The 15,940-nt window shown below is 42.3% G+C and overlaps 1 protein-coding gene across 2 annotated transcripts in view; it reads right to left on the bottom strand.

Moving 5' to 3' along the window:
* The window catches only part of elp4 (elongator acetyltransferase complex subunit 4), a 54,612-nt gene that overhangs the window by 32,363 nt on the left and 6,309 nt on the right, over window positions 1–15,940 (bottom strand). For both annotated transcript variants that reach the window (XR_004331594.1, XM_032513026.1), the window contains exons 3-8: window positions 15,488–15,609; window positions 12,920–13,054; window positions 11,340–11,476; window positions 7,997–8,081; window positions 5,146–5,334; window positions 753–861 (exon numbers count right to left, since the gene is read on the bottom strand). Coding sequence is in view for 1 of the 2 variants with exons in the window: in XM_032513026.1 (XP_032368917.1) it covers window positions 753–861; window positions 5,146–5,334; window positions 7,997–8,081; window positions 11,340–11,476; window positions 12,920–13,054; window positions 15,488–15,609 (777 nt within the window). In the remaining variant the exon portion in view is untranslated. The remainder of the gene's footprint in view (window positions 1–752; window positions 862–5,145; window positions 5,335–7,996; window positions 8,082–11,339; window positions 11,477–12,919; window positions 13,055–15,487; window positions 15,610–15,940) is intronic.

The following is a 15,940-nucleotide window of genomic DNA, read 5'->3' as shown; positions in this document are numbered from 1 at the left end:
AACCCCGGGAGAGGAGGCGGGGGAAAATGAGAAAAAAGCGAAGGTGATTTCGAAGAGTTTGAGGGGCACGCAAAAAATCCCTACCCCTTTTTTTTTTTTTTTAAAACTGATTTTTTGCCCAAAAGTGTGTAAAAAAGGGGAAAAAAAGGGGAAGAAAGAGTGGAGGGGAAAACCGGGAAAGGTAAAGGGAGGGGGGGGATCGAGAGGCGGGGAAAACAAATTTCCCCCCCCCCTCCCTTTCTTCTTTTTGCCCTCTCCAATCGTTCCTTCCCAGTGTCCTTTTCCCCCTACTGAAACCTTGCTCCCCCTTTTTTAGCAAGCATTTGGGGCCACGGGACTTGAGCGGGGAGGGGAATACAGGCAAAAGGAAAGAGAGGTGTTTGGGGGAAATCGATTCCCCAGTTTTGGGTTTTCCTGCTCCAGAGCCTCAGGGGTAGGGACTGGGGATGGAAGGGGCGGGCGAGAGGGAAGAGGCTCTGCTGGGGGGGGGGAGGCAGGGATAAGGGGTGAGGGGGGCCGAGGGGGGGGTACAGCCGGCAGCGAACCCCCCCCGGCCTTCTACTGAGGACACTCGTTTGACACGCACACTAACACGCACTGACAGCCTGGCCTGCAAGGGGGCTGCCCTGCCTCCATCCACAGCCCAGCCCCAGCCTTAATGCACTACTTGTGTGTATGTGTGTGTATTTGATGGAAAGGAGACAGAAAGATAAGCGAGTGTGTGTGTGTGTGTGTGTGTGTGTGTCTCTTACCATGGTAATCTTTGTAGAGTGGGTTGGTCTCTCTCTCAGAGCCTTTGAAGGATTCCAGGGCTATGGCATTGTCACATAGCCTGGTTATGCTGCCCATTAGAGCTCTGTCCTGTAGGGTCGAGAGAGTGAGAGGGAGGGAGGGAGAGGGAGAGACCGAGAGAGAACCATGAGCAGGTAATTAAAAGCCTCCTGACGGGCCATCAGTGTTGCAATTAAATTAGGTCATCATGTCCCGTGGCCAGGTCATTTGTGACCATGGCTTAGGTAAATGTGATGAGGTAAAGAAGGAAAAGAACCCTAATAGGGGTTACACAGGTGATGTCAGGGCAGGCAAATGGACACGCACCTTACATCAGGCATACAAAAGTTACATAGGAACGTCAACACACTATTTTATGTCAACCAACAAAGTCTCACATTTGGTGCACAAACCTGCACACAGCAGGGGAGGAAAAAGGGAACGTGGGGGAAAGCAGCAGAGGCTTGATGGGGAGAGCTCCCCCTACTGGTTAGGTCAGTGACTTGACAACAAAGACCACACACCAGGGGTGAATACAGTAGACAGAAAGAATGAAGGATAAATATACAAAAGAGTGGAGGCAGAGGGTAAAGGGAGAGGAGGGGAGAGAGAGGGACACTGGGATGGAGGGAAAGAGGGAGTCCTACATTATTAATCCCTTTGCCTCTTGAATCATTCACATCCTTTACTCTGTGTTGGCTACCACCGCCTAATGCAGTTTTCATGCCTTCATGTCTTTCCCCCACTCTTTCTTCTTCCTTTTCATTTTTGTCCTACTTTTAAAGTATGCATATTCCCCTACCTATTCAGTACTGCCAGAACTTTCAGGCTATGTGAGGTCACTCAAATACAGCAATTAAAATCAGTTTTAGTGTAATTCAAAAAATTAATGCTACAGTATAGCCAATAGTGTCTGTACGAGAGAGAGGGTCTGCAAAAGGTTAATCTATGTGAGTCTGTAATTATATCAACTCTTCTGTGCTTACTTAAATACAAAGGTAAGGCTCCTTGGCAAAATCTCAAGAGTTTTAAACACAAAAAGTGTCCACAGGGCTGCTGAGTGCAGTGGTTGAAGGGCAGAAGGGCAGAATGACATCAGCAAAACATGCATGTGCTCCACAGCTAGTTGAATTAAAGGAGGTGTAAATCTTTTTTGAAAATGTTATTTATAATTGATGAGGGCCTCAAACAAGAGTGACTTCAATTTTGCAATGAAAGTCTATGCTAGCTCAATTAGCTCAGATTCCATCAGAGTAAATCCTTTGAACACCATATCCCTCAGCTGACCATCACTGACTGACAGGTCATTGGGTGGGTAACATGTAACCAGTTCCTGATAAATCCCAGTTTTATCACAGTTGTTTGGCTCAATGGGTTTTATATGGAAGAAGATTATCAAAAAAAAAAAAAAAAAAAAGTGATTTTAACTGGGAACAGAGGCACAGTTTCTCAATTAAAAGATATCCAAAAAGGCAATGTCCTCATTTAGATCCTGGTGGCCTGAGGGTAGAAGCTCCTCCTCAGCCTCTCAGTGCTAGCCTGGTGTATCCGGTACCTCCTTCCTGACCTCAACATGTGGTTTGGATCATTAATGATTCTCCTAGCATTTTTCGTACAGTGCCTTTCCACCTATTGTTTTTCGCTCTTTAATTCTTTGGGGGCTTTTCTGCCTTTAATTTTTGACAGGACAGCTAGATGATAAAGGGGAGATAGAGGAGAAAGACATGCAGGAAATTGTCACAGGTCGGACTCAAACCCTGGACCACTGTATCCAGGCATAAACCTGTCAATACAGTGCTTGCTCTACCACTGAGCCAACCTGGCCAACAAATGAACCACTCTTTGCAGGGTCTTGCGATCCGGTTCGGTGCCATTTCCGTACCTGGCAGTAATGATCCCTGTCAGATGCTCTTGATGAGGCAAGAAAATAAATTTCTCTGTATCTGAGGGGGACACCCAACATTTCCTCAGGTGTCTGAGGTGAAATTATTCTCTGCCTTGCCTTTTTCACCACTGAGTCAGTATCCAGCACCAAGATCAGGCCGGCTCCACCGAGGACCAAGATTATGCCCACCACTGCTGTGTCGTCAGTAAACTTGATGGTGGTGTTCGAGTACAGCAGGGGGCTCAAAACACAGCCCTGGGGTGCTCTGATGTAAAGGATGAGGGTGGAAGATGTGTGTTTGCTCACCCTCGCCACCCACCTCAGTTATCATGATGATTATAGGGTTTCGTGCCCTGGTTTAAAACTTGTGATGTAAACTACAAACAATTTTACAATTCAAAATAATAAAAGACAGATTGAGATGAAAAAACTACCATTGGAAATTTGCAAATATCAGCCACTAACATTACCAATAAGGTCAGCCAAGTTATCAGGATTTTAGTCAAACAACTGAGTCTATCAAAATGCTGTACAAGTTTATTATTTCACAAACATTGAAAACTGTTGGGAAATATAAAATGTATGTATATATATAGTGTATATAATATATACTATGAGAAATTATTAGTTTATATAAATAAGTTAAAGATATTAGTTTCTTAAACAAAAACGTATTAGTTTGGATGTAGAGTCTAAATATTTGCATAGTTCAGGACACCACAGTCTGACCAGCAGGCGAGGTGTGTATGCATACATTTTAGGGAAGACTGTATAGTTTGTGTTTGTGGGTGTTTACTTGTGGGGATGGAGATGGTGGCAGGAGATAGTATGATGGAGGAGGACCAGGCTACGACAAGCCTAATTAATGTTTCAGATGGACTGTGGCACTGAGCTGCTGTGAGGAGGCTTTCAGTGGGGTTGTTCAACTTCCCAAGCTGCTCAATAATGGATAGAAAGTCCAGTGCGGTCTCGGCCAGCTAGACCACTGCTACTAGTCTAGACAGACTTCCAAAGGCAACACAACATTAACTAAGCTAATTATCTAAGCAAAGATACTGGCAGAATGAAGCTCTGCTAACATGTTAATGCTTAAAATACCAGACTCTGTTGGCAGTAACGTAAAATGAGCAGCCTGCACACCTTGGTGACCTCAGCTGATCAATTATAATCTTTTTTTATGACAACACCAAGTGTGATTAAACTAATCATAAGGTCAATTCATAGATGCCCATTTTAACAGCCTCTCATTACCTCCATGTTGGCTTAGTCACCCAACACCTGATTCAATCCAAAATTTCCCCCTCTCGTCTTCTTCCCCCGCTCATTCACTTCACTCCCCAGGGTGGGGAAGAGGGAGGGGACAGATTAAGGGTTTGGAGGCTAGGCCAGAGAGGGACAGGGGGACCGCTCCCACCACAGCTGACATCTGCTAGTTAGCCACTCTACCTTTCTTGACTAGGCCAAGGCCGCTGAGCACTGAGCATATAGGCTTGGAGCCAGAGCATGTTGTGACAACACAGCTGTTCTGAAAGTTAAGCATCGACCTATATCTTTCTATAACAAATCAGATGCAGCTTCCATGCTGTTGTGTATGAAAACTATAAGGAAGTAAGGTGTTTTAAGTGTAGGCAAGATAAAACATTTTAGTAGAAAGTCTCAGATGGCTTTTCTGGTAAGTGTGCTTCTATGGTCGACTGTCTGGGGGAGGGCTGTGGTTTGCCATATGCCTCAGCAGATGACTCTACCTTCACACTGAGAGGCCAGACTGTACACAGACGCATGCATACCCCACCCCCCCCCTCCCCCTCCAAACACCCAGACACACCTAGAAGGAGAGATATTTGAAAGAGAATAAAATGCATACACAAGCACACACTCATTGTGTACAGCTTCAAGTAATTAAAAGCCCAAACAAACAAACATAGATTTAGAAGCCTTTGAATGAAGAGTGCACTCGACTGGGTCTGTTGGGGGAGCGATGCGTGAAGAAGAGGCACATACCACGGTGACACTGGACCACAGGGTCAAGAGGAGGCCCCACTACAAAAGACCTCAAACTTTGTTCCCCATTAATAAACAAGACAAAGAAAAAGCACATGGGCCAAACATCAACCCACGCACAAAAAAACCCAACTCTCTATTATCTGTGAATTCAAGTCAATTCAACGTTTATTATTTATCCCTCTGGCAGCAATTTAAGGTAAGTAGACACAACAGAGGAGCAAAGACAAAGAGGTGAAGAAGAGAACAAAGCAGAACCCACTGCAGTTAGGACTTGTAAACCTTGCACATCCCAGTATTCTTGCAGTACCACACATTCCAGAAACTAATGACAAACTGTTGTCAACTAATTAAAACTATCATAAAAACTGGACACATCAGTTATACAATAGGTCAACAAGTAATTGCTAATCAGATAAGTTGTCTTCTAAGTGCATGCTGATAGTTATAAATTGTGCGGCGTTCTCATCCGTCAAAAATGGTCTTACCTGGATGAGATGTGAAGGCACAGTAACTACTGCAACAGAGAGTGATGACCTCAGCAAAGCACGCAGTCCATAGAGAAAGGTAGTGAGCGCATGGCCATGTCTTGGGTTGTCATGGCAACACAGGTCATCACCCCACAGAGCCGAGCCAAGAGAGTGAAGCCCAATTCGCAGGATGTTACGTGAATTTGACTATAACAAAGAACAAACAAGATGAAGGGGTCAGGCAAGTCATGAAAATATGTAAATTTCTACAGAAGCACACACATACTAATGTGATGATAGAATTTAATTTGGTTTCAAGTTCTCCCAGTGCATTTAAAGATTAACAGATTGCTGGTTTTGGATTATTTGGAAAGGTGCGGTTCTGGGTAGTATTCCCAAACTCTGGGAGAGAGAACCTGGACAGTCTGCTCACCAGCACAGACAATTGGAACACAGTGCCCAAACGTGACTGGACACAACTGCCCAATCACAGAGGCCATCTGACACATGCACAATGGACCTGTCAGACAGGCTTCCAATATGGCCGCCACCCAGAAACCCCAGCACATTCTTGGCACAACAGTGATGCTCTGCAGCCAAGGGGGCCTGGGTAAGGGTGGAGGGCCTTCTCTTGAAACCCCCCACTCCACCACAACAGATCAACACTTTCACGAAAACGGAGAAAAAGTGGCCAAACATTGGTGGGATATATATCATTGAAACTGAGAAAACCCTGGACCCTGGACCCTGTGAGAAGTTTTTAACCTTTCCTACAATTACCTTTTATCTAGGGGTTCTTCAGGATGGCTCCTGATTACTGAGGTGAGAGCCAAGAGTGATTAACTGGCCTAAAACCTGCTCACTTTTTTCCTTTTTTTCCAACCTCTCCTTTCTTTGATCCCTCCCCTACATTATGTCTACCCTCCCAAAATCTCCTCTACCCCACTCCCCATCGCTTCCTCTCCCAACAGTATGACCTAAGCTTCGTTTGGAACTGGATCAGAATCACGGGCATCTAAGAAAAATAAACCCCATTGTTTCTGGGAGTTTTTCAGAGTTGGCTCATAGTTTCCCAAAGGAGGGCTCTCACACTACACTTCACATTCATCCTCCTCTACACCATTCAACATCACTGCTGAATCACTATACCTTACTATACTTGAGCATTAGTGCTGTGTGTGCTTGTGCTTTTGTTATTATTAGATATGCCCTTTCTTTGCCTACACAGATCTTAGGGGCCACAGAATTAGAATTCTATTTATATGTCTGCAGCCCAGCAGGGGGGAACTGTGGTAACACGACTGTTGCTGTGGCATCAAAAGGAGAGGCCAAACTTAACTCCTATAGTTTAGCCTATAGAAAAATCAGGGAACAGTGCCAGTTGAGTCAAGCCAAAGACCAGAGGCCAGCCATATAGACTACAGCCAGGCTGGGACACAAACTAATCACCAGCCAATCTTTGCGGAGACTCGCAGTCCTGCTGCCGCCCCCGTCCCTCTCATCTCAAAAGACTTAAAAAATACGCTCTGGGAGATTAATCCTTGTTTTTTCCTGTTGTTTACATAACACAGTTTATATGAAATCTGTATTTTGTTACCAGTTCATAATGGCAGATTAACAAATAAACTGTACATAAAAATGCACACACACTGACTATCACCCATACTGGGCATTCTTGTGCCAGTGCCCATGTCGCTCTGTGCCGGTCTGCATTCCTGGACTGTGCCAACAGCATGTCAGGCGGCCACACTGCTTTAATGATGTCAGCAGTTAATCTGGCGTGTGAGTGACAGCGCTCAGGGAGAGAGGGTGGGGGGTACTGGAGGTAAATCCTGTGTGTGAGTGACAGGGGGAGAGGTGGCTCCAGGTGACGAGTAGTTGGGTCACTGAAAGTAGGTGAATAAGGCGTGGGAGGCACACGCACGCAAATATACACATACACAAACACACACACAAAGTATATATACATATATAGAGGCACATCACAGTGTTAGGAGGATTACAGTAGGTCCTTTGGGAAACAGACCAGGCTATGGCTGTTTCTGGCATTCTGTCGAGGACTGATGATTATTAAAAGGATGTATGTCAAAGGTAAGAGTCAAACAGCTGGGACACACAGGTGAGGCCAACCCGAGCAGGTGACAGAGAGGTAAACAGACTCATGAGAAGTGGTGGTTGGAATGTGACAGAAGAGCTTGGGGTCACGGATGGAGTTCTAGTATCTCTGTTTTAAAAATGCTCCTCTAATGCATATCACACATAATAATTTCAATGCACAATAGTTTGACTGGGCTCATTCTAATTAATGGGGCTACAAATAGACATTTGCAACACTTTGACAGTAAGTCAAAGAGTTCACATTTGCTGACATTTAGTGAATAAAAAGAAAGAATGTGCACCAGCCTTTTGTGTTGCATCACTGCTAGCGGCCGTTTACTGCATAACTCCAGCATTTCTGCAATGTTTTTCGAGAATGACCGTGTGTGATCAAATTGGACTGGTGCGTTTTGTTCCTTATATAGAGTCCATTCAATAAACAAAACCAATGCCATTTTAATATTCCACTTTAGCTCAACTTGTTGAATGGGTTGTCACGGTGATCACTCATAACGTGAAGAGATTGGTGGCCGGAAGTCATAGGACAATTTTTCTTGTCCAGCTATATTGCTTGCCATTTTAGCTGCAAATGTGTACTAATAAAGTCACAGTGTGATTAATGTTTGGTAAAAGTTGATTTGCTTGAAAAGGTTTGACAACTGGAAATACAAATTTTAAGAAAATTGTAGTTGTAGAAAATATGTGTCAGAAATCCTCTGAATTCAGGTTAAAAGAAACAATTGCTAAGCAGTCATCCACTTCTGGTTCTTACCATAGGGGCTGCTACGTCAAAGCCCTCCCTGAGTATGACCTCTTGAAGTGACTTCAGCAACGCAGAGTAGGACTCGGGCATACTACTGCAGAGAGCACAGGGCAGAAGAGAGAGTGACAACCAGAGGAGACAACCAGAAAGAGTACACAAAAGGGTTACTGAGGACATGTAAACTGTAATTGAAACCATTTTGATAAAACTGGGCCAAGCCTTTCACCGCAGTAGCTTAATCCTATATGACTGCAACATGTTCCTCCTGACTGTGCTTTTCTGAAACCACTGAAGCAGACAGATGATCCATATCAAGAGATCCAATTAATTTATTTGGTTGATTAAATTACAACATGACTGGTTCTCTGTCAGCTCCCCAAGGATCCGATTGTGCCGAGACAGACAGACAAACAGACAGATGAGACGTGCATATGCACAAACATACACACAACAAAGACAATAAGTGAGAAGGGGGGGGGGTGTTAATGGGCTGATATCTAAAATTAACAGGGAACAGCATTTTGGTGTTTAATCAAGGGTAAGATGTGCACTTCTGACAAAGGGCATTCAATACCATCGGAGCAACATTTAGCAACAGTCAAGGGATGGATTACTGCTGAGCCCATCTTGTGCCTGTAGTATGGCCAATAGAAACGTTAACCCCATCTTTTTACATGTCCCCCAACTTAAGAACGCCCCACCATTGTAATGACCACTCTGTAGTGAGTCACAGTGGGCTGCTATGTCAGTTGTCAATTTGACCAACAGGCTAGAGAAGCTGATACACATAGATTGGTCACACACCAATAGCCCTGCATAAAGAACAGTAATACACACTGATTACACTTGCGCCAAGTACATCTATGTACTCTATTTCAGTTATTCAGCCCAACAATGGTGCCTCCTGACCCCGCTGGGGCTAATGATAGAGCTGGTTTGGTGAAAGAGGGACACCTACCCTCCTTGGCCTCTCTGCCCATGCCCCGGCTCTGAGGTAGGGGGCTGGGATGGTTTGACATGCAGTTGAGCAGGAGGTTGCCTCTGGTTGGCAGCCATTGTGTGGGATGGCATTGTATTTTAGCTACCCCTACTGAGCACCCCTCATTCAGGTACCAAAAAGGTCTAGGTGCTTAGCTACAGGGGCTAGTGCGTCTGCTAATTAGGATCATACGCAGGGAAGCTTCTTTATCTCGGTACTCCTCTTTCAGCAAAGGAAGAAAGGAGGAGATAAGGGGGATGCTTGGTCTTAAACAACAGGATCTGTATCACCTAGAGAGCAATTTGTGCCAATTATGCCTTCAAGTGAAACGGAGCAATTTAACAGCTAGGGTATCAACATGGGGCTGTGGACACGTGCAAGGGGGAGTAGCCTGCTAAGGAGTTGTGTGGTATATGTGTGTGTGTGTACTATGCTGAGTTTGTGTGTGTGTGTGTGTGGTGGTGTGTGTGTGTGTTGTGTGTGTGTGTGTGTGTGTGTGTGTGTGTGTGTGTGAGTGCGTGCGTGCATATATGTGTGTCAGTATTGGGGCCTGGGGGTACAACGGTGCGGTGCAGGTGTAGTTTCCTACTGTCAAAATGTCTGTAACTAAAATAAAAATAAAAAATAAGATCTATAACCCATTCAGACGCCACGACAGTACCACCATGTCACTCTTACTCACTACACTTCCACACAACGCCGCAAACATTAATGGAGAAGATATTTTATATGTTTTGAAGTGATATTTAGTAAAATACCAAATGCTGACCCCTTCATGGGCTACACTTTATAAATACTGAATATTGAAAATATATACTTTAAACTGAATTTCCACAACATTTAATGTGTTTGCATGGGTACTCTGTTAAACAGTCTCTGTTTGCTGAAATAAAGGAAGAGGGATTCTATAAAGCCGCCTCCACATCCTCTGTGCTCCAGATTGCTGTATTTACCCAGTGTGTGTGAGTGTGCCTTCGTGTGCCCTTGTGTGTTCAACAGCACTCTCTGAGTAAAGAGCCTGCGTGACCTCTGAACCCTAAATACACTCAACGCAGGAGAAATCAAACAGACGCTGAGCAAACAAGACCTATTTAAATAGACATGCACAACCTTTCCAAGAGGGTGAATGTCTTAGGCCAATGGCAAGCTACTCAGAATAGAAGATAAGCCATGCTTCTCTTTAACTGATTTGTAAAGGCTTTTAAAAGGTAAAAAATACCGATATTTTAAAATGAAAAAAACCCCATCAAAAACAGATATTTAATTTAAGCATGATGAAAACTGTGGCAGCTCAGATTTCCGCTGTAATGACTAATATTGTTTCATATGTTTAAACAATTCAAGGAATCTCGGTAACTATGCAAAACAAAGAAATTGTACTACTGTACTTTATTAGCTGAAACAACTAAGTGATTGATTAGATGATCTACAGAAATTTAATTAGCAACTGTTTTGATAATTAATTTTTATTTTTAATAATTATAAGTAATTTTTTGAAGCAGAGATGTTACACATTACATGGTTTCAGTAGAATTTTTCATTTTTTCTGTTTTATATCAGAGTAAATGAAATATATAACTATTTGTCGCACAAAGGAAAACATCTGAATATGATAACTTGCGCTCTTGTTTTTCCTGTGGTCATCATTTATTTTGTTTGGTTCGCTGTATTTGTTTGTCTGTTTCAGCAGGATTATGGAAAAAACTACTGGCTCCATGATCACTTGGTGGAAGGGTGTAGCATGGGCCAAGGAAAACCCCATTATATTTTGGAGCGGATCTGAATTACTGGACAGATACACATATTATTTCCCGTGCAGAGATCTGCACGCTGACATTTTATGGACAAAACAATTACTCAAATAATGTGAAAAGATTAATTGATAATGAAAACATCATTCGTTGCAGCCCTACAGTTAATTAAATTTTTATACATAAATATAGTATTTTTTCCCTCCCCGTTTCACTTTTCAACAATTGTCAATCAACCTTTCTTTTACTTACTTATTTTTTTATGTGCAGCTATGTATGTACAGTAAGTATATATTTATGTATTTGTATATGTACGTGTGTATGTATAGTGTATGTGTGTGTGTATGTATATAATATATATATATATATATATATATATATATATATATATATATATATATATGTGTGTGTATGTGTGCGCTCTTTAAATTATGTTGGTCTGCCTACATTGGTGGTTCACCTGTACTGTGAACGATGCCATGTTTGTTTTTTGTGTTCTGTTGAAGATGTCTTATTTGTGTAACTGTGTGTTGTGGATGATGTCGTGTTTGTGTGCCTGTGTTTTGCAGATGGTGTCTCATTGGTTTCCATGCGTACTGTGGATGATGTCTTGTCGTTTTACCTGTGTGTGGGTGATGACTGGGTGGGATGTTCTGTAGGGTAGAAGCGATGGCACTTGGCTGCCTGGCGAATTTCTGGCTCCATAGTCTTAGAGACATCATAGTAATGCCCAAACCGAGATGAGGATGCCAGGGCACTCTGAGGAGGTCAACAAGTCAAACTCATGTTAAAGCATATGAACACTAAAGATCTTTAATCAGTGTGAATTTGAATTTATTTTCAATCATCCTTGAATACTACGCTGCTGCTAGCTTTAAACTTCTTACAACAAATGGTGCATTTAACCAATTTCAGACTCAAGAATAAAGCATTTGAAAAAATCGTATTTGTCTTTCTATGTAAAATGAGCGTGCTTCACATTGCTATGGTAAAGCAATTGCATTGTTTATGGGTCATTCCTTGACATTCTTACAGCCGAGAAGTTAAATAACCACTACGACCACGGTCTTAATCATTTCTTCACATAAATGTCCACTTCTGGCTGTGAAAGCAAACGTGTCGGGGAAAGGGGAAGGCGGATGTTTTCCTGCAGCTGAAAGAGAGAGTTTTAGCTCTTCTCTCTTAGTGAAACCAGGGATTCCATTGTTAGAGGGGCCCTTAATCTACTCCTAATCTGGATTAAGGCCCCCGGTGTGTCCTTCTCCTGGCGGGACGAGGGGGTCAGCAGGGCAGGGGGGTCAGGGGCTCATCTTCTCTTTGTGAGCTAGGCAACCCGCTTAGCGTTCCATACCCGCCCTGACAGCCTCACCTTTGATCTGATGTCTTCATCGGGAGAGCGACACAGTGGGCTATGCCAGGAGAGGTGTGTGTAAGGGGAAAGTAAGCGTTGACTCTGGGGGTGAATTTGGGATGCAAATCCTCTGGTGGGGCTTACTAGTGGTTTGTAAAGACGATTTTACAGGGGAAGGGGGAGAGGTGAGGAAAGGACACAGATATAAAGAAGTTTCCAAGGAGAGAGAAAGAGGGAGAGGATCCCCAGGGACACACTGTGTGCTGTTAATCCACATAGCGATATGGATTATGGACTGAAGGGGGGAGACTGCAGAGAAGTAGAAGGGGAGGGTCACTTCTCCTCAAAGCGGAAGAAAGAGTGTAGGGCTGCCGACCCTAGCAGGGGGAAAGGCAGGGATTTGGGGGAAGACAGAGGCGCAGGTCTGGGTCACAGGGTTGAGCGAGCAGACATGTCAATGCACAGGCTGCAAAGTACTCTTGTTTCCCAGGCTAAGCAGGGGTGCAGGCGTGTGTGTATGTGTGTATATGTGAGTTGGGGACCAGTGAAAAGCCTACCTATTGCCAGCTAAGTGTGAGTAATCTGGTCCAGCTCTGAAAGGAGAGGCTGAGGCCTCATTCACTCCACAAAAGGAGTTTAGAATTTAGTGGTAGAGACAATTGCCAAACCACTAAGACCAGAGAGCCAGTGCTGTTCTTTCGCATATAATCACTAACAGAGGAGCATCTTGGACTATCAATAAAAGAAGCATGATTACAAAGTTACCTATATTCTACTGAATATTCAAGTCCAAATATGCAGCACTCATTATAATAACAGACAATATAACTGTCATATGATCACGTGATTACCTGTACTTTTGGAAGATTCTGATAACGCCAGGCAATCTTCATGGCATCCAAACTGTTGTGAGCTTCACAAGAAAGCCTGGGCTGCTCCACTGGTTTATGGATAGCAACATCATCCAAGATGGGAGCCGGGAGTTCCTGCACAAAATGATACAATTAATATAATAAGTTCAAATATGTTGATTATGAAGGGTCAAGAATTTTTTTAATTATATATGACTTGAGCCAGTACAGTCTTATCTATCAATGCATAATGTGCATGCACTTAAGTGTCAGCTTTTGACAGTAACCTGATCTCTTGAACGTAAACGAAAAGCAAACTTGGTTTCATTAATTAGTATATTTTTTTTATTTTATTGGTTTAAACATATTCAAATACTACAGATTATTATACACATAATCAATTAAAGATGTGATAGAGCAATACAAAAAAAACAACAGAAAAGCTTAATCTGGGCACTTTCCAATGCATAATCCAATTAAAATAGAAAGAAATTACACAAAATATCAAATCTACAACATAAATACAATAGATAAAATAATATTAGGCGTTTCATGGGTTGTTTACAAAGACATTCCATTGGGATAACATTGCACAGACAAACAGTTTTCCTAAATTGTACATGTATTAGCTTTGAAAAATCGGATGGCAAAGCATTTCAAAACATTGAACCCCTGTAATTTAAACCCAACTGAAGTAAAGATGTTTGACAGATAAGAGGCCTGAGAGTGTAGTTATTTTGAGTGGCATGATTATGAAGTTGGTAACAAAAAAAATTAACTTCATTATAGAATGAAGGAAGTATCTTGTTTAAAGATCTGTATACAAATAAAGCAACCTGGAGTTAATTGACTTGATAAATTTAAAAAAATGATAAGGAAGTTGAGACAAATATTTTTATGCACACAGTAGACGATTCGATGAAGAAACTGAGAACACCCAGATAAAACCGGGAGCTTTTTCCAGGATAATCCTTATTTCTTGGTCACGTACCTTACTGTGAGTGCTACAAGCTGACAATGGCTTCAACACCTTACATAGTTGCTAATGTTTTTTTGTTACAAGAGCGCGTGTGCATGACAAAGTCTTCACAGAAAAAAATATTGCTGTGACAGCAGTGCCAAGGGATGAATGATCCTATAGCTGAGTGTCCTTGCATCACACATATTTAAATCTAAAGTCTGACTAAAACTGGAACTGAAAAAAATAAGTTTCAATTTCTTAAAGTGCTTATATTACGGTAATTTTCAAGTTCATAATTGTATTTAGAGGTTGTATCAGAATAGGTTTATGTGGTTTAATTTTCTGAAAACACCTCCTCTTTTCACCCTGTTTGTTGAGCTCTCTGTTTAAGTTTCAGAGTGAGGCATCTCACTTCTGTACCATATTTGTTGGGCACATTTCTAGTAAGTACTGCTAGCTAGTCAGTTGCAGAGCATGAGGGAGTGCCACGCTAGCAGCTGGGCGAGCATTATAATGTGTGTTACAAAGTGACGCACGTTTGTCACGGAAGTAAAGGCTGGACTACAATAGAGCTGTTTAGAGCAGTTTGTGAACAGTGTTTTCTGCGGAAGATGGTTAAGTCCCTTTGGGGTGGACTTTGGTCTTTTTCACTTTGTAAATCTATAATGTGCACAATATAGGAAAGGGAAAAAGCCAAAAAGCATAATATGAGCTCTTTAATGTGCACAGTAGACTGTACAGTAGACTGTTGGTAAAATTCAATGTGATAAGAAAAAACTGAGCTTTCACTTTTTAAAAAAAAATCCTGCTCCTTGGTTCAAAACTATGGTACGGTGGGTGGAAAATCTGACTGATTAGTTGATTAGGTTTTTTAAGTGCATGTGAATGCATTCTCAAATTTCCTACTTTAACTTGATGTCTTCCAATAAGCTTGTTTCTTGTGTGCATGTTAACATAATGCACAAAGTACAACCTTAGTATCTGAAGATTAGCATACTGTGAATGTAGCTCTGAAAACACTAAATGATGTGATATATCCCCTTTGGGAGTCCCCCTCTCTTAATAAGCCTTTGATATGTAAAGAGAGGGTGAGGCTGTGACCCCTCCCACTATCAATCAGTGGGAGAGAGGCCCTCCTCCTGTATGCGGGTGGCAGTCAGCTTCTGGGCCTTGGGTCCTCTTCACAGAATGATGCATCGGGAAACATTTCAACAATGCCCCAACCATGCCACCCTCGACCTCTGAGATACCCCCCCGACCCTGACACATCTTGTGGAAAGCTGTGCGACTATAATACCTGTTACTGACCAGCGTGAACCAGACTCAATACTATACAGTGGGAGCTGATATTGGGACAGAAAAATACTTCTAAAAGTAGGCAGAATATTATATAATATAAACATCTTCTGATGACTAAAAGGCAAACAAAAGTTTTTTTTTCAAAAATTCAAAAAATAGTTGTACAGGGATAATGTTAAAGTAGACATATTGAGGCCATCCTTGCTTCTTTGTTTCCCAAGACTTGTGCCTTGAAAATCATACTCACAAGCGGTACAACAAATTTCCTTCCAAAGAGTTTACAGATTAGACGTAACCTCCTCTCATACCTGTAAGATGTCATCTGGGTTATCTTGAGCAGCCGCCACAAAAAGTTCATGTCGACACACCACTCCTTCTGCCAGGAAGTACTTTAAGATCATACGAGAGTAGCTATCATATCGGTCCTCCTCTAAAAAAGAAACAAAAAACAACAATCCGAATTTGAGTGTAAGTTGAAAACTCATATAAACACACTCTGTCAAGCAATGCCACGTTGTTAACATTGTCTGCAAGGCCTAAGGAAATGATTTAGAGATAAAATAGGTACAAAGTCTTCCCTATGAGAAATATATCAACCTCAAGTCTGTCATTGGATCTTGTCTCATTCCGAATATTCATTCAGACACCACAGAAGAAGTTTGTGACCACATCACAGTTGTTAACTGTAATTGATGTAAGGACCACACTCGGACTACCTTTTGGAGGGAACAGATCGTGACAATTGACATGACACAAAAACA

The sequence above is a fragment of the Etheostoma spectabile genome, chromosome 1 (genome assembly GCF_008692095.1).
Source record: "Etheostoma spectabile isolate EspeVRDwgs_2016 chromosome 1, UIUC_Espe_1.0, whole genome shotgun sequence".
NCBI lineage: Eukaryota > Metazoa > Chordata > Actinopteri > Perciformes > Percidae > Etheostoma > Etheostoma spectabile.
Note: the sequence above shows the minus strand (reverse complement) of the source record. Positions and strands in the feature narration are given on the sequence as shown.